General features: G+C 45.1%; 1 protein-coding gene across 2 annotated transcripts in view; it reads right to left on the reverse strand.

Annotated features, from left to right (window-relative positions):
- Window positions 1-19,491, reverse strand: part of TRIM35 (tripartite motif containing 35) — a 28,016-nt gene that overhangs the window by 7,499 nt on the left and 1,026 nt on the right. For both annotated transcript variants that reach the window (XM_024250556.3, NM_001132039.1), the window contains 2 exon segments: window positions 5,988-6,083; window positions 1,596-1,826 (listed from right to left, as the gene is read on the reverse strand). In XM_024250556.3, the coding sequence (XP_024106324.1) occupies window positions 1,596-1,826; window positions 5,988-6,083 (327 nt within the window).

Raw genomic sequence — 19,491 nt, forward strand, 5'->3', positions numbered from 1 at the left:
ACTGATAGATGCTACAACATGAATGATGTTTCAAAATATGCTGACTGAAAGAAGGCAGTCACAAAAGGTTACATGTTATATAATTCCATGCATTTGGAATGTCTAGAATAGGTAAATCTATATAGATAGTATGTAGATTAGGGGTTGCCAGGGGCTGCTAATTCTAGTAATTACCACTCTGTTAGACTCAATTTAGGTAGCAGTTTTTATGTGGGAGGAGGAACTGGGGAGTGACAGCTAAAGCAGGGCTGCTTTTGGAGGCATGAAATGTTCTAAAATTGTCTTGATGGTTGCACAACTCTGTATATACTAAAAATCACTGAGTGGTACGTTTTAAATGGGTGAATTGTTTAGCATGTAAATTATAATTCAATAAAGTTGTTAATAAAAAATAAAAAGGAGTCACAAACCAAAATCATCCGTGAAAGCACCCTGGGTACTGGGCAGACAATACTCCCAATTCCCTAAACAGAATCCTCAAGACACACAGCTTTTAGATCCCACAAAATGATTTTTCTTTTTCTTTTTTTTTTTTCTTCATTTTTCTTTTTAGAGACAGCTCTGAACACAGAATGATCTCATAATCAGGGACATTTTGGAGACAGGAGACTTCATGGTTCCAGGCTTTGAGTGAGGTGGAAAACTCCTAAAGGACCCACCCAGGAGATGACACTGCCCGAACAGATAACTGTCCCTGTCGCCTCCCACTCTGATCTACAGCGACACCCCTTCCACAGCAGTCAGCTGTTTTCCAGGTACAGGAGACACCTCTCCACCCTGGCCAGTTTACAGACCAGCTTTCAAGCCCAGAAATTTCCCTGTAGGAAATTTGTAAGGACCAATGGCTCACGGGGAGGAAATAAATCAATACAAGGAAGAAAAAATGAATAATATTGTTTTTTTTTAAAGAGAGAATGGAATCATCCTTTTCTTAAGAAGACAGAAAGCCAAGGCATTATATTTAAATAAAAAATTTAAATACGTGAATGTTTTTAAAAGAATTCATTTTGTTAAAAGGTAGAGACAGGAAAAAAACGAGAGTAAGAGAGAGGGCAAGAGAAAGGAAGAAAGAAGAGACAGGAGCTGGGCACAGTGGTGCGCCGTAGTCCAAGTACCTGGGAGGCCAAGGTGGAAGCATCACTTGAGGCCAGGGATTCAAGACCAGCTTGGGCAACATAGTGAGACCCCCTCACCCCTACCTGACTGTTAAATGAAAAACATTAGCTGGGCATGGTGGCTCGTGCCTGTAGTCCCAGCTACTCAGGAGGCTAAGGAGAGAGGATCACTTGAGCCCATAACTTTGAGGTTACACTGAGCTATAATCACCCACTGTACTCCAGCCTGGGTGACAGAGCAAGACCCTGTCTCTAAAAAAAAGAAGAGTGAGGAAGAAATAAGAGGGTTTCAAGGAACTCCGCCCTGATAAGTCTTTTTAGTTTCATTACACAAGCAGAGCAGGTCACTTGTGAGCTCCTCCAGGCCAATACCCAGGAAGCTCCAGGTAGATGAGGTTGGCCAGGGCTGGTGGGCTATGGCTCCCAGCTGGTCCCGGAACATCTGGCCCTGTCACTGAATCCAGACGCTGAGCTCCTTACCATGAGAAAAGAAACGTCGTCCTCCTTCATCTCCATCTGCAGTCGCTCGATCTCATGTGCCAGCACCTCTGTCTCCTCTGTGAGCTGCTTCATCTTCTCATCGGCCAGAAGTTGCTTCTGCCTTGTCTCCTCGGCCATGGCATCCAGAATGGCCTGCTCCTCCACTCTCAAGAACTCGCGAAGCTTATCAAACTCCTGCCGGATCCGGCCTTCCAGCCATGCAGCCTCCACCTACAGAAGACAGCAGGAGGGATTCAGGGGTCAGATGTGGAGAGAACATCCATAGCCCAGCAACTTTCCCATTTTTAGCAAAGGAACTTTATGTTCAAATAAATCATGTATAGAACCCCTACAGATAAAATATCAACATAATAGTTTATAAGCACAAATTTCTAAGTTCAGATTTCAAATGGGAAAGTCCAACAACCTAATACTAGATTGTTTTGACAGGGTTTTTAAAAATAAAATCAGAGCTTATATAGACGGCAACTGTAGTACTATAATCTCATCTACATACAATGTTCAGTTCCTTCTTTAGGTTGCACCATAACAAGGGAAGTCCTGAATCATAGAAATGAATGGCTACAAATAGCAATGATTTTTTTTTAAGTATTTACCTTCCAATCTTAGGACTTAAAATTGTCTGATCCAGAGGCTTTACCAAAAGAGCAGTAGGAAGCATTCATTTTAAAACAATCATTAAAATAATATACACACTCCAAATCACAACCACAAAAAGTTTGTTTTTTTTTTTTATTTTTGAGACTGAGTCTCGCTCTTTCACCTAGGCTGGAGTGCAGTGGTGTGATCTTGGCTCACTGCAACCTCTGCCTCCTGGGTTCAAGCAATTTTCCCTGCCTCAGCCTCCAAAATAGCTGGGACTACAGGCAGACGCCACCACGCCCAGCTAATTTTTGTATTTTTTAATAGAGATGGGGTTTTGCCATGTTGGTCAGGCTAGTCTCGAACTCCTGACTTAAGATGATCCGCCCACCTCGGCCTCCCAAAGTGCTGGGATTACAAGCGTGAGCCACCGTGCCCAGCCTCACAAAAAGTTTTTTAAAAGGGAAGATAAAACCATAAATGTACTTAAAGAAAAAGCAAATAAATATTTCTCAGCTTGGAACAAGAAAGACATTCCTTGGCACAGTATGAAACTGAGAAGCCTCGAAGAAAGAATGAGATAACTGAATACACAGAAAAATAAGAGGTGTGTATGGCAACAGATTATCATAAAGTTAAACACAAAAATACAATTCCATGGCAACTGTTAGAAAAACCATTCAAAATGTGTGCTGTGGCAATGGCAGGTTAGTAATCTCATCTTTGGAATGAAAGTTAAATATAGATGCTCCTCAACTTATGATGGGGTTACATCCCAATAAACCCATCATAAGTTGAAAAATAGTTAAGTCAAAGCAATGAATACACCTAACCTACTAAAAACATCATAGGTTAGCCTAGCCTACCTTAAACGTGCCCAGGACACTCACATTAGCCTACACTTGGGCAGAATCATCCAACACAAAGCCTATGTCATAATAAAGCACTGAGTGTCTCATGTAATTTATTGAATACTGTACTGAAGGGGAAAAACAGAATGGTTGTATGGGTACTCAAAGTACAGTTTCTACTGAATGCATATTGCTTTCGTACCACAGTAAAGTCAAAAAATCGTAAGCCAGGGACTGTTTGTATGTTTACAGCTCTGAAAATATATGAAAAGGATTCACTGAAAAAATGAAAATGGCCAAAAAAATTGAAAATGATCCACTGAAAAAGAAATGACAAACTAGGAAATATATTTGCAACATTTATGACAAACGGCTATTATTCTTAATGTACAAAGCACTCTTACAAATCCACTAAGAGAAAAGACAAATATTCCAAGGGAAAAAAAGAATGTGAATTAAAATTCACAGAAGAAGCATAAATGGCTATTATGCTTGTGAAAAGATGTACAAACTTACCAATAATCAAAGAAATGCAAATGAGGACAAACAGCATGGTTAACCTATCAGGCTGAAAAGACTGATAATGTCTGCATTGGAGAGAGTAGAATCCAGGGTGATTCTCTTTTTTTTTTTTTTTTTTTTCCACATTTAAGTTCCAGGATACATGTGCAGGACATGCAGGTTTGTTACATAGGTAAATGTGCGCCATGGTGGTCTGCTGCACCTGTTAACCCATCACCTAGGTATTAAGCCCCGCATGCATTAGCTATTTATCCTGATGCTCTCCTCTCCCCAGTAATTCTTATCACACAAAAACATCAAGAACACAGCATGGCAGGAAAAACCAGCAAGTGCAAGGTCAACTCCTGCCCACTCACCATGGGTAATCACGGCCTCACTGTAAAGGAACAAACACCAGAACTTTCACTTTTCTCATCGACCTGATTAACTGAATTTAATAGAAAAAGTATTAATCAGGCTGGAATCCTAGGGGCTTCCCATGTGACCTCATTACCCTCAGCCTCAGCAAAAAAGCTCAGGACTCCGACACTCCCTGGGATGCGCAGGCAATGCCACCACACGGACAGACAGATACTCCCTAAGTATCCCCAACCCAGTCCTGTACAAGGCAAGCCAGTCATATGGCTTTAGTCACAAAAGGAAATCAAGTAAGAGAACAATGATAAAGCTACATGACTCCACCATGACTACTGGAAAAACAACTCAACAAACTCCAGCAGCAGCAGGTTCGTAATCGCTATTTGGAGTTGGAATTTCAACATGTATTTATGGCTCTGACATCAGATGACAAAATAACCTACTGAAAAAAGTGAAAACTCTCTCTCACCAGTTTGTTGGTCTATTAGACATCAGAAATGTTAATGACTTGTCTCTGTTAGGCACTTATATGCATTATCTGATCTAAATTTTTTTTTAAAAATCCTAGTAAAAGGGAATTGCCCTCTTTTTACAGAGGAGGGGATTAGCTTGGAGGGGGTTGAGGGATTTGCTGGGGAACTGGGCTTAAATTTGGAAATAGGTCTGCTTTGCGGTTACTGCCCTGGTGCCCAGTGTGTCACATAATCCTTTCTTCCACACTGTTCCACCAGCTCTGTGGCTCAGGGTAAACTCCACAGCCAGATGTTAATGAGGCTCTTTCCTGGGACTAATCCTCACCTATGGACACATGGTGGAGGGGACCGCAGGCTCCTGAGGACAGCGCCCAGCAACCTGGACCAGGCATGGCTCAGCTGTGACTAAGATGAGTCTAACAGAGTGGTAATTACTAGAAGCAACCACTTCAGAAAGCCAAAGACCAGAGCCAAGATCAACAGTCAGAAACAAGGTTGCCAATCCACACAGGACCTGGAAGAAGAGAGAGTGCCAGGCAGAACAACCAGAATGCGGACAGAGGGAGCCCATTCATTCATTTGATTAACAGTTATTGGTCACCTACCCACTTCACTCATTCAATCAACAAACATTTTTATTGGTCACCTATTGTGTGCCAAGAACTCCTCTAGATAACTGGCAATAGTGTGCCCCGTTTTCATTACATTTCGACAGGAGGGGATAAAAAGCAAATAGAAAACAAAAGGTAATTACAGGTAATGAAGTGTCATCAAGAAAATAAACCAGGAAATTATGCCATCGAGTAAAAGAGGAGGATGATCAGGAAAAGCTTCTTTAAGGGAACATCTGAGCTGAGATTTTAATGGCAAAGATGCTGGGCGTGTGTTCTGGGGAGAAGACTTAGTTTGCTTAAGGGACAGAAAGAAGGTGAGGCAGAGAAGTAAATGGGGTTGAGGATAGGCAGAGTCAGGCGATGGCCTTGGAGGCCATGGTAAGGAATCTGGGTGGTACTGAGGGTGACTGGAAGCCACTGGCAGTTTTAAGCAGAGGAGAGGCACAGCTGGTGTTTTTCTCTAAACGATCACCCCAGTCCATGGAAAGGAGAATGCACAAGAATGAAAGCATGAGGCCCAGGCAGGAGGCCCAGTGAAAGACGATGATGACCTGGACCAGAGGGTGGAGGGTTTTACAGAAATAATGTACTTTGGAGATAGGGGAATAGGACTGCTGATGGAGTGGATGTGGGAACTGAAAGAAAACAAGAAATTACATGAGTCCCAGGTCATCATTGAACACACAGGTGGCGGTGATACGATGCATGTGCCATAGTGCAGATGGTGTTGGTAGCTTTTTAAGTCACTCCTGTGGCTGCTGGCATGACCACACCTGGGTCTTTAGAGGGGCCAAGGCAGAGAAGCCACAGTCAGCATCCAGGACGTGGCTGCACAGGACCATCAGAGGTAAGGCAGCCCACCTCTACCCAGCGGGTTATGTGAGCCAAAGCCACGGCTGACACATCTTCACTCCTCCCCCCGACTGCCCTGAGTGGACCCAATCTTCCCACTTGGCCCCATCGTTCGCTCACCTGATTGTGCTTGGCGATGGCCTCGTAGGAGCGCCGCATGGCCCAGAAGGCCTTGGCCTTCTCCCGCAGCGCATGCTCCATGTTCCTGCACTTGGCCTGACGTGGGAATGAGAGAGAGGGAGAAAGACAGGTTAGGGCTGGAGGCTGGGCAGATAGGGCAGACACATCACAGTTACAACTGGGACTCCACTTCAACACAAGTGTAACTCAACTGCATTTGCCGAACCCCATCCACGCCAAGTGCTCTGGGCACAAATGGTAAGTAGGGTCCTGATCCTGAATCAGGGATAAAGGGCCTGCAGACATCCTCTAGCCCAGCCTGGTACAGACTGGGAGATGGGGCTGAGAAGAAGCAAGCTGCTCTCTCTCATGTTGGTCACAGCACAGGCCAGAAGAGTGTCCCATGTGGGCCAAAAGCTGGTTCATGCTGGGTCTGAATCCCTGAGCTGTGTGGATAACTGCAGAGAGTGTGGTCACAGGTTCCCTTTGCAATTTCCTAAACTGAATGGGTCTGCAATCTCTAACGTGAGGCGACTGACAACGGGGGTGGAGCCAGTCATTTCCCACGGGGTTCAGTTGCCTCCCATGAGGCCTTACCTCAACATGCCCAACATGCCCCTCCATACCCCTCCTGTATCCTGACATTCTAACACTGCTTGTATCGCACGGAATACTTTAATCAGCAGGCACAAATACTTTTTCTTTAGTAGTTTTTGTTTCTTAAACTTTAATGATTATTTCTTATGTCCTTGGACAACTTGAAGAACCACTAGAGTGTTTTAGGTTGGATTCCTGCCTCTTGTATCTTAGGCCTATCACTTTTTCTCCCTCATTATCCTTTTCGATCTACATTCTCAGAAAGCTTCTCAAGTTTTTTCTTAAGAAAAATAATTCAAATAATTATAAATGGTTATCATTTATTCAGCACTTACTCTGTGCCAGGGACTACACCAATTACTTGAGAAATTATGTCATTTAATCATTACTTCTCCCTAGTAGATAAGTTATATTATTGGCCCCATTTATAGATGAGAAAGTGAGGCACAGAAGGGAAATGACCAGCCCAAGGGCACACAGCTAGTATGTGGAAGGACGTGAACCTGGACAGCTACGGAGGCAGCTGCCGAGACAGCACCCAGTGATCCCTCCCTCCTGTGAGATGAGAGTGTTTTAAGCTGCTAAATGTTGGGGTGACTGGTTATGCAGCAACAAATTATACAGATGTGTCCCCCAAAGCCTCATTCCCATCTGGACCCGATTTAGATGACAAATCTGGACTTTGGGCTGATGCTATAAAGCGATGAGATGTTTGGGGAGCTTGGGAGAGGGCCAGTGCATTTTGCATGTGGGAGGGACATGACTCCTTATGGGGCAAAGGGCAGATTCAGGCAGGCAGCCTCTAAAGTGGCCCCAATGACCCTCGCCTCCCGGTACTCATGCCCTTGTGAAATCCCCTCCTCTGTGGGCTAGTGACTTGCTTCTAACCAAAAGAATGTGGCAAGTGATACTAAGTCACCTCTGAGGTTAGGTGACAAAGGCTGTGCACACCCTGCCTTGCTCTCTCTAGCTTGCTCACTGGGATGGTAGCCAGCTGCCCATGTGGTAATTTGCCCTGGGAGTGATGGCTGGGGCAAGAAACTGAGAGTGGCTTCTGACCTACAGCCAGTGAGGGACTCAGGCTCTCAGGCCAACAGCCCGTGAAGACCTGAATCCTGCCAACAACTACACATGTGAGTGTAAATAAGGATCCTGCCCTAGCTGAGCCTTTAGATGAGACCACAGCTCCGTACCTACAGCCCCTCATGACAGACCTTGAGGCAGAGGCACCTAGAGCTAAGGCAGGCCCAATTCCTGACGCACAGAAAATCAAAGATAATAAATGTTTGTTTTAAGGCACTAAGTTTTGGGCAATTTGCTAGGAAATAGAGAACTAGCCCATTGGTTAGAACTAGCCCACAGAACCCTGACTGCAGCCCCTCATGAGACACCTTGAGGCAGAGGCACCCAGAGCTAAGGCAGGCCCAATTCCTAACCCAAAGAAACTCAAAGATAATTAATGTTTGTTTTAAGGCACTAAGTTTTGGGGCAATTTGCTAGGAAATAGAGAACTAGCCCATTGGTCCCACTCAGTAGCCCATTCCTTTAAGTCTTACACTACAGAAAACAAAATGGTTACTGATTTCATTTTCTGTAGTTCTGTTTTATTTTCAACTCATTTTGATCTTTTCATCTTAAGTGACAATATTTAAGATTTTTAAACGTTGTTTTCTGTAGTATATCATCTCTAATTTGCATGAGTGCCCCCACGAAATCACTGAAATGTCATTCTAATGTTTTATTTTATACAATGAGATTTTTGATACAAAATCATGTAATAGAGTTCAAAAGGAAAATTTAGTGATTTGCCAAATTAGTTAAGTGACAGGAGTGAAGCAGCTGTCCATACGCATTACCCAAAGGTGTGCAGGCCCCAAAACAACACAGTTCAGCCCCTGCCCTTCAACCCTGGCCCTTAGGAATTTATGGGACAATAAGGATGGGAAGGGGATAGTCCCTTGATCTTCTCAAACTTTTCAATCACTTAGAGAGTTCTGGTTTCCTTCAGAAAAGACCAATCCTAAAATGGCCCTTCTCTGAGATGTCAGCTGATGAGACTAACCAACAATTATATTACTATTGCTAGCAAGCAGTTACTATTAAGCATGCACTAGACACAAGGCACTAAATTATGCACTTTACAAACATTCTATTTAATTCAATTATTTAATTCGAATTCTCCCTATAAGGTTAAGCACTGTGAGTCCCATTATACAGAGGATCAAGTTAGACCCAGAGGAGGTAACCCTCTTGTACATGTCTCCTGGGGACACATGGGAACTCGTTTCTCCATAATATATTCCTGGGGATAAAACTGCTGGGCCACCAGATGTGTCTTCACTTTAGTAGGTAATGCCAAACTGTTTTCCAAAGCAGTGGTACCAATTTTTACAGCAAGAGCAATGTTAATAGAAAATGTTTATTGACCACTTCGATGTTTATTTTTAAGTACTCAGTAAAGTACTGTCCATTTTTCCATTGCGTTGCCTGCCATTTTCCTAACTGGTTTGTGGGAATTTATTATACATACACAATGTATGTCCTTGATTAGTTAGAGGTGTAATGGATATTTTCTACTTCATCATTTATCTTTCCTAATTGAAATATGGCCAAATTTATTAGTCTTTTCCTTTCGGATTAGTACACTAGTTTTAAGAAACACCTCCCTACAATGAGATCACAAAAACAACTGTATTATTTCCTCAAAGCTTTATAGCTTTGTATTATTATTGTACAGCTCTGTATTATTTTCTCAAAGCTTTATAGCTTTCCTTTCACATTTAGGTCTGATGTGGATACCTGGAGTTTATTTTTGTACATAGTGTGACCAGGTAGCTCATTGACTCAGCACCATTGTTTAAAAAGACCATCACTGCTCACTGGTCTACAGAGCCACCTCTGTCTTAAATCAAACACAGATCTGTTTCTTGGTTCTCTCCATATGTTTCTCTGGCCCATCTCTTTATCCTTGTGCCGACATCACACAGCCATAATTTCTGTAGCTGTAAAAAAAAAAAAGAGGATTTCTGATAGGTTTCTCTTCAAGAATGTCTTGGCAATTTTTGGCCCTTTGAGGGTCATATAAATTTTAGAATCTGTGAAGTTACATAAAAATAATCATGTTGAGATTTAGATTAGTACAATATTGTCTCTATAGATCAATTTGGGGAAAACTGAAAGGCTTAAATACTGACTCTACTAATCCACGAACATAATATATGTCACCAGTTACTTAATGTTCTTTGATAGCTCTCAATGAAGTATATTTTTCCCTATCAGAGTTTTGCATATCTTTTGTTAATTTCTTCCCAGATATCTTATTTTTTATATTATTGTAAACATATTTTTAAATTTAAAAAACCCAAAACAGTGTCCCCCTCTGTCACCGAGGCTGCAGTGCAGTAGTAGTGCAATCATAGCTCACTGCAGCCTCTTGTGCTCAAGTGATCCTCCCACCACCTCAGCCTCCCAAGTAGCTGGGACTACAAGCATACACCACCACACCTGGCTAATTTGTTTTAACTTTTTATAGAGACAGGCCAGACTATGTTGTGCAAGCTGGTCTGAAACTCCTAGGCTCAAACGATCCTCCTGCCTTAGCCTCCCAAAGTGCTGGGATTACAGGTGTAAAACTCCATGCCTATATTTTATTTTCTATTTGCTAGTGATACATAGAAATACAACTGGTTTTGCATCTTGATTTTGGATTCAGCATTCACCTAAACTTATTAATACTCATGATTTCACTGTAGAATCTTTATTTTCTACACATAGAAATCTCAGTGCAAAAATATGCAACCATATTATCTACACATGCTAGTTTTGCTTCCCTTCTTTCCAAACCTTACATCTTTTATTTATAATTCTCAGCTTACTTCATTGACAAGGCTATCCTGCACAAAACTGAATAGAGTTGGTCATAATGGGCATTCCTGTCTTTTTCTCGATCTCAATAAGAAAGCTTTCAATGTGTTGCCATTAAATGTGATATTTGCTCTAAGTTTTTTTGCTAGATATCCTTAATCAAACTAATAAAATTCCTTCCATTCCTAGTTTCCTGTTTTTTTATCACAAAAAGATAGTAAATTTTATCAAATGTTTTTTCACCGAGTGAGATAATTATATTAAGCAACACAGAATTAAGTTTCGTTTTCTTATTCCGTCAGATCAACTTTTCATTTAACTGGAGCATTTAACACATAATTACCGATATGTTTGCATTTAAATCTGCCACCTTGTTCTCAGCTATTTGTCTTGCTTATTCTATTTTTCATCTTCTTCCTTTCCTTTTTTAAAATTTACTACACATTTTTTATTCCATTTTCCCCTTCTGTCCATCTAGTGGTTAACCTAGGAAATATGACATGCAAGAAGTGTGAATTTGAATGCATCTAAACAATATTATTTTGTTTGCTTTTGGTATTAATTTTAACCCTAAATATGCTTGGATTACAAATAGAACTACCACTCATGGGGCCTGCCTGTAGCCCAAGGAGCACATGAATGAGCAGAGATGGGCAGTAGCAGGGGCCCACGACAGATCTGGAGCATCCCCCAGCCCAAGCTCAGGAGAGCAAACAAGCTTCGATGTTAGCATCACATTATAACATTAAAGATTTTATTTTAATTTTATTTTATTTTATTTTATTTTATTTTTTTGAGATGGAGTCTCACTCTTGCAGTCCAGGCTAGAGTGTAGTGGCGCAATTTTGGCTCACTGCAACCTCTGTCTCCCAGATTCAAGTAATTCTCTTGCCTCAGCCTCCCAAGTAGCTGGGATTACAAGTGCCTGCCACCGTGCCCAGCTAATTTTTGTATTTTTAGTAGAGACAGGGTTTCACCATGTTGGCCAGGCTGGTCTTGAACTCCTGATCTCAGGTGATCTGCCCGCCTTGGCCTCCCAAAGTGCTGGGATTACAGGTGTGAGCCCCCGCGTCCGGCCTACGTTAAAGATTAGTTATAAACACACATAAAATAGGTTTTTATTCATACTAAAGGATCCAGAATGTGATCATACAGACTACATAATTTCCCAAAAATGACAAGTTGATTCCTTAAGCAACAAATTTCAATTGCATATTGAAGACCTTAAGCACTTTACAAAATCAGGTTACCCACAATTTTCATTAATAGGACAGGTGCTCTGTGGTATAGCTGGAAGCAGGAAGGTAGGGGCGAGGGAAAGAATGAGTATCACTGCACAAGATATTCACAGCCCCTTTGCAAGGACTTACCGAAGTGCTAGAGTTGCATTTAAAACCAGCTCTGTCTGGCCCCAGCCAGGTTTTGTCTTGTGAGACTCGATACACACTGTTGCTCTGCCTGGTTCCCACCTGCTTCCTTCCCCCAACTAACCCAACATCACCTTGAAAACTCGGTTCTAATACCCCTCATTTCCTCCAGGAAGCCCCCGATCTTGCCAGCTCAGGTTCCATTCCAGGGCCTCACAGCACCCTGGCCACCTCTGTCTCAGCACTCACTATCCAGGGTAATAGCTTCTCTTTCCTGAGGGCAAGTCTTAACCTCCAGGTCCTCTCTACCTCGCATAGTGGTGCTCGGTACACTTCTGCAGAAGGAATGCTTGCTCTGCAAGGTGAGAGACTTTGTTTTGTCCCCTGCATGTCCAATTCCCTGCACAAAGTAGATGTTCAGTTAACCACCTGCCCAGTCAACGAGTACATGGAATGCCTGTGTTTTTTCTGCTATACCACCTTGCCTCCTGGACTGAAGATTAGGAGGGCTGGTTTGGAGCCTTGTCTTTGTCACTACTCACTGGTGAGTTGGTAAAAAGTTCCTTCTTTCTTCGGCTATCAGGCTCCTCACCTTAAAAATGAAGGCAGAGAAGTCTCTACAGTCTCTCAAATTTCACCATTTGTTTTCAGGCAGATTGATGTAGCAGCCAAGAGTTCTGGCACCTGGCTGTCCAGGTTCAAATCCCAGCACTTCCACCTAGTAGCAGGTGATCTTGAACATATTCCTTCACTTCTCTGCACCTCCATTTCCTCATCTGGATAAGAGGGATAAAAAATACTACCAAGCTCAAAGGACTGCTGTGAGGACTCCACGAATCAATCCCTGTAAGATGCTCACATGAGAGTGGCAGGCACATGCTGTGCATTCCGCATAGCTCTTAAGTGCCACCTACATGCCAGGTAACCTAACTCTCCTGCTGAATATGGTCCAGGTTTCATAAATGAACAGCAAAAATGCATGGAGCTTTCTTATGCAACTCCAACTCAGTCTCCTAGATCTGTCTTTCCCCTTTGTGTTCAGACCTCGTTCCAAAGCAGGTGTCTGCCATGGAGCCCACTGCTGGAGGCCATCACTCAGGAGCCTCAGCATGCAGGGTCTAGTGAGACACCCCCCACTGCCCCCCACTTCCAATACCACTGTGCACAGGCCTGGACAAGCAAGCAACAAACAATGTCCTCTGGTGCAACCGAAGAGCTGGTAAGTCCTCACCTAAAAGCTGGGGATCAGGATGGAGGTGAGTGGTTAGGAAATGGGGAAAAGCATTGGAAGGGGGAAGACCTGGAATGTGGCTTAAGAGGTATCGAGAGTACCCTCAGGTTAGATCCAGCCAGATGGACTCTAAGATGTTGACGCCAGAAGGGGAGAGAGGGCAGGAGCTGGGACAGGGAGAGGCTGGTGGCAAAGAATGCTCATCATGCCAGTCCTGCAGGATGGATAAGACAAGGGCCTGGACAAGGCAGCTCAGCACAGGGCTGCTGTTGAAGATGCAAGCTGGAGAGTGCTGGACTGGGAGGCAGGAAACCTGAGCTCTGATCCTAGAACTTTATTTATTTATTTATTTATTTATTTATTTAAGAGACAGGGTCTCACACTGTTGCCCAGGCTGGAGTGCAGTGGCCCAGTCATAGCTCACTGCAGCCTCGAATGCCCAGCCTCAAGCAATCCTCCCATCTCAGCCCCTCGAGTAGCTGGGACTACAGGTATGTGCAACCACACCCAGCTAATTTTTTTCTGCTTTGGTGCAGGATCTTGAACTCCTGGCCTCAAGCAATCCTCCTGCTTCAGCCTCCCCAAGCACTGGGATTACAGGCACGAAACACACTGGCCTTGATCCACTTCTCATTACTGAGATGTAACCATTTCCTCACAGATGTAACCATTCCGTCACAATGGAATGACACACGGTCTGTGTCTGAGGATGTTTTCATTTAATGGTAACCTAAACCAAACCTAAGACAATCCTACTCCAAGTCACGACATAAACAGCTCTGACACATGCTTTCAGTTCACAACTTCAGCACCAGCATTCGTATTTTATTTTATTTTCTTTTTTTTTTTTTTTTTTTTTTTGAGACAGAGTCTTGCTCTGTTGTCCAGGATAGAGGGCAGTGGCATGATCTCGGCTCACTGCAACCTCCATCTCCCGGGTTTAAGCGATTCTCCTGCCTCAGCCTCCCAAGTAGCTGGGATTACAGGTACCTGCCACCATGCCTGGTTAATTTTTGCATTTTTAGTAGAGATGGGGTTTCACCATACTGGCCAGGCTGGTCTCGAACTCCTGACCTCGTGATCTGCCCGCCTTGGCCTCCCAAAGTGCTGGGATTACAGGCATAAGCCACCACGCCTGACCACCATTCGTATTTTCTTAACAGCTTATTTGATATCAAGACATACGACTTTCATCGTCTTGTCCTGATGTGGAAAGAAGAGAAATACACATAGCAGGTAAAGAATGTGCCTGACCCAAATGAAGGCCAATCCCGTAACAAGAAAGCTCCAGAGCTCTTCACAGAAATTTGGGTGGATTAAGAAGTCACTTGGAACAGAGTAATGGGAGAATCAGAAGTATCTTGGCCAGGAGTAGAGATTTTGTTCCACCAAAATAAAACTTTAGAATTAATATTTTAAGTGGAATGTTATTGATTATAGTTTTATATTCAATCTGTTCACTTCCTTTGGTTTTATTGCTTATATGTGGCGTGAGCAAGTGCTATTTATACCAGGTTTGCGTTCGTATGCATGTAAATAGTAACATAATTTAACTCTCACTGCAGGACTATTTTTTCCTTTAAGAATGCATACTTGTTCAAGTTTGAGAAACGCCACACTAGGATTTCTGAAGGTCCTTCTAAGCACTGTTCCTTGTTACAGTTCTGCTGAAAGCATGATGCCAGGCTCCCAAATCTCATCAGTCCTTCCATCATGCACCACTGCACCTACGACAAAAATCCCAGCTCCTTAGCAGGGCCCTCTGTGTCCTGTGGGATCTGTACTGCAGTCCCTCGTCCCCACGTGAAACATCTCTCAGTCACTGCACACCCCCACGCTGTGCCCCGCCGCCACACCCCCGCCACACACACACACTGCTTGCCGCCCCTCAATCAGCTCCTCTCAGCGAAATCACTTCCTTGGAGACTCCTTCCCACGCCCCACCAAACAAGAGCAGCCTCCCTCTTACAATCTCCCACCACATCCTGTACTGTCCTTCACAGGAACGTCGAGCTGAAACTATGTAATTATTAGTGAGATGATACAACCACGCCCACAAAGGCAAGGTCTAGGACTGTCCGGTCCTGTCCTGGACACGCAGTACTGGCACACAACCAGTACCTTCTGCCATCCCTGACAGAGGTCAACTCAAACCCCTAACACACAGTCAGCTGCCCACTGAAGTCTGAGATGAGAGAAACCTCTCTCAAAGTCCAGGACCAGTGTGTGAACTGAACAAGGCTCCAGGTGATCTTTAGAGCTACTTGCTCTGTGACTTTGGACAAGTTTCTTACCCTCTCTATGATTCTATCATTGTCTATAAAATGGGGATAACAGTACCTAACTGTAGCAAGCTGAATAATTATTTCCCCCAAAAGATGTCCCCATTCTAATCCCCAGAATCTAGTATGGCAAAAGGCATTGTGCAGATGATTAAATTAAGGATCTTGCTGTGGGGAGGTTATCCTGGATTACCTGGGTGGGCCCAATGTCATCACAGGGTCCTTATGAGAGGGAGGTAGTAGAATTGGTCAGAGGGAGGTAGTAGAACTGGTCAAAGAAGTCAAAGTGACAACGGACGCAGAATGGAATGACACACTTCAGAGCTGGAAGAAAGGGCCTCTGCAAGCTGGAGAAGGCAAGGAAATAAATTCTCCCTGGAGCCTCCAAAAGGAATGTAGCCCTACAGACACCTCGATTTTAGGACTTCTGACCTCCAGAACCATAAGAGAACAAACTTGTGCTATTTTAAACCACCACATTTATTACGCAGTAACAGGAAACACAGGACCTGAAAATAAGTTTTTGTGAGCATTAAATTTGTTGACGTGTGAACACTGAAAAGCATCTAGCACACAGTGAGCACTGAAATGTGTTAGCTGGGATGATTTTGACTTTGCTGTTCCTCACATGGTTAGCAAAGTAATCTTTTTCTAAAACACACATCCCATCACAAACTCCCCTGTTTAGAATCTTTCAGAGCTCCCCACAGCACACAATGGAAAACCCCCTCAGCAAGGCACACAGCTTCTTACCCAGTCCCTTCTTACCAAGTGGTGGAGGGAATCTTCCCATACCGCTCCCCCATAACCACCTACCTTGAATCACACAGAACTACATCTTGTCTATTGACTGTCTATGCCCCTTGCTCAAATAAGAATTCCATGAAGCTAAGAAGAGGCCACAGCACACAACAGCCATCAGTACCCATTTGTCTAGTAAATGAGTGATTTGCACCCTGCATCAGGCTGACCACACTTGGCTCTCATTCTTCTCAGATCCATTTGGGACTAGACTACTCAGCCCCTGACATCATCCTGAGTGTCCACTATTGACACCATCATTCTTCTGCTAAAACCCCCAGCTGCTCTTCACAGCAAGGGTGAGCCACAGGCCTCCTGGATCCTCCTGCACGTCCCTCCTCATTCTAACTACACTTAAATTCCCTCGATGCCTGGAAAGTCAGGCTTTCCCACTTCTGGACCCTTCCAAATGCTGCTGCCTCTATCTGAAATACCCTCTTTCACCTGGCTAACACCTCCTCTTCCCTCGGGTCTCTGCTGGAAGCTCCTTGAGGCTGGAAATGGTCTATCTTGTCTCCTGCAGTATCCCTGGGACCTTGCAGTACAAGGCATCTGCTGGCGTGTGGCTCTCTGCTCTTGAATCCTGGCTTGGCCCCAGCCTGGGGGCTCTGCCTGGGTGTTCTCAGCCTTGACCCCTGCCCATCTCCTGATCAGCACCTCGGCCAGCCAAATAGGGATCAGTCATGACCTGAACCATGATCCCTCCTTTACCTGGGCCTCAGACCCCTGGCTGGCCAGCACTTATTCCAGCTGTCCCAAATCAGGATCTGCCACTTCTGCCAGTGGAAACAGGAAAAGCATTGACATGGACCCATGTTAAGCAAAAAAGATGACAGGAGTAACAGGGTTACTCATTGAGACATGCGTACTGACAGCATCCTTATGTGTCCAGAATTGATGCGTTCTTGGTCTCTCACTGACTTCAAGAATGAAGCTGCGGACCCTCGCGGTGAGTGTTACAGCTCTTAAGGTGGCACGTCTGCAGTTTGTTCCTTCTGATGTTCAGATGTGTTCGGAGTTTCTTCCTTCTGGTGGGTTCGTAGTCTCGCTGGCTCAGGAGTGAAGCTGCAGACCTTTGCGGTGAGTGTTACCGCTCTTAAGGCAGCGCGTCTGGAGTTGTTCGTTCTTCCTGGTGGGCTCGTGGTCTCGCTGGGTTCAGGAGTGTAGCTGCAGATCTTCGCGGTGACTGTTACAGCTCATAAAAGCAGCGTGGCCCCAAAGAGTGAGCAGTAGCAAGATTTATTGCAAAGAGCGAAGGAACAAAGCTTCCACAGTGTGGAAGGGGACCCCAGCGGGTTGCCAATGCTGGCTCAGGCAGCCTGCTTTTATTCTCTTATCTGGCCCCACCCACATCCTGCTGATTGGTAGAGCTGAGTGGCCTGATTTGACAGGGTGCTGATTGGTGCGTTTACAATCCCTGAGCTAGATACAAAGGTTCTCCATGTCCCCATCAGATTAGCTAGATACAGAGTTTAGACACACAGGCTCTCCAAGGCCCCACCAGAGCAGCTAGATACAGAGTGTCGATTGGTGCACTCACAGACCTTGAGCTAAACACAGAGTGCCGATTGGTGTGTTTACAATCCCTGAGCTAGACATAAAGGTTCTCCAAGGCCCCACCAGGGCAGCTAGCTACAGTGTCGATTGGTGCACTCACAGACCTTGAGCTAAATACAGAGTGCCGATTGGTGTGTTTACAATCCCTGAGCTAGATATAAAGACTCACCACGTCCTCACCAGACTCAGGAGCCCAGCTGGCTTCACCTAGTGGATCCCGCACCGGGGCTGCAGGTTGAGCTGCCTGCCAGTCCCGCGCCGTGTGCTGGCACTCCTCAGCCCTTGGGTGGTCGATGGGACTGGGCGCCATGGAGCAGGGGGCGGCGCTCGTCGGGGAGGCTCGGGCTGCACAGGAACCCACGGAGGCGAGGGAAGGCTCAGGCATGGCAGGCTGCAGTCCCGAGGCCTGCCCCGCGGGAAAGCAGCTAAGGCCCGGCGAGAAATCGAGCGCAGCGCCGGTGGACTGGCACTGCTGGGGGACCCAGTATACCCTCCACAGCCGCTGGCCCGGGTGCTAAGTCCCTCATTGCTCGGGGCCGGCAGGGCCGGCCGGCTGCTCCAAGTGCGGGGCCCGCCAAGCTCACGCCCACCCGGAACTCCAGCTGGCCCACAAGCACCGCACGCAACCCCGGTTCCTGCTCGCGCCTCTCCCTCCACACCTCCCTGCAAGCTGAGGGAGTGGGCTCCGGCCATGACCAGCCCAGAAAGGGGCTCCCACAGTGCAGCGGTGGGCTGAAGGCCTCCTCAAGTGCCGCCAAAATGGTAGTCCAGGCAGAGGAGGTGCCGAGAGCGAGCGAGGGCTGTGAGGACTGCCAGCACGGTGTCACCTCTCACTTACATTCCCCTTCAATTAAACTTTGTCAAATGCATTTGGAGCGGAACAGACTTCTGTATTTAAAAAGGTATTGCAAAAAAAGAAGGCAGGGCCACAGAGGGGCCCAGAAACCAGGCAAAGGGGACTCGGGCAGCTCCTCCTCTCCAGTCCATGCAGCTTCGGGCCAGCTACCCAGAGTTCTCCCAATTGGGGCTCTGACTCATGCATTAGCAGGTGATGAAATAAATTCAATGTTTCACATTCTGGGTAATTTTTAAAAGAAACAGAGGCCAGGCGGAGTGGCTCACCCTGTAATCCCAGTAGTTTGGGAGGCAGAGGAGGGCAGATCACTTGAAGCCAGGAGTTCCAGACCAGCCTGGCCAACATGGTGAAACCCTGTCTCTACTAGAAATTAAAAAAAAAAAAAAAAAAATTAGCCAGGCGTGTGGGTACATGCCTGTAATCTCAGCTACTCGGGAGGCTGAGGCACCAGAATCGCTTGAACCCAGGAGGCGGAAGTTGCAGTGAGCTGAGAGCACACCACTGCACTCTAGCCTGGGCGACAGAGGTCTCAAAACAAACAAACAAACAAACAAAAACAAAAGGAAGTAACAGAAAATACCAGAGTGCCATGGACATGTTCAGAAAACTTTTGTTTCAACTGATACATATGTTCTGGGTCACAAGGGAAAATGTATTGCTTCCTGTGGGCTAAGATTAAACGTTTTGGAAAATGCTGAGTTAGACTAACCCTTATTTTCTGTTCATTTTTCCTTCCTATATCAAAGAATTCTCCATGTTAGTTTTGCCCTGTAAGTTGCTCCTGGGTTTATGTATAGCCACTAGAACTCTAGATATGGAGATGCTGGTTTATAAACCAGAATAGGCCAGCCAGCCAGGGTCAGAGGCCTCTCCCCCAAATAATACAAACCGTGGGATCAGCTTGGCAAGTAGGTGACTGGTTTGGGGGAAATCTTAAGGCTCCACACCC

This window comes from Pongo abelii, chromosome 7, assembly GCF_028885655.2.
Source record: "Pongo abelii isolate AG06213 chromosome 7, NHGRI_mPonAbe1-v2.0_pri, whole genome shotgun sequence".
Lineage (NCBI taxonomy): Eukaryota > Metazoa > Chordata > Mammalia > Primates > Hominidae > Pongo > Pongo abelii.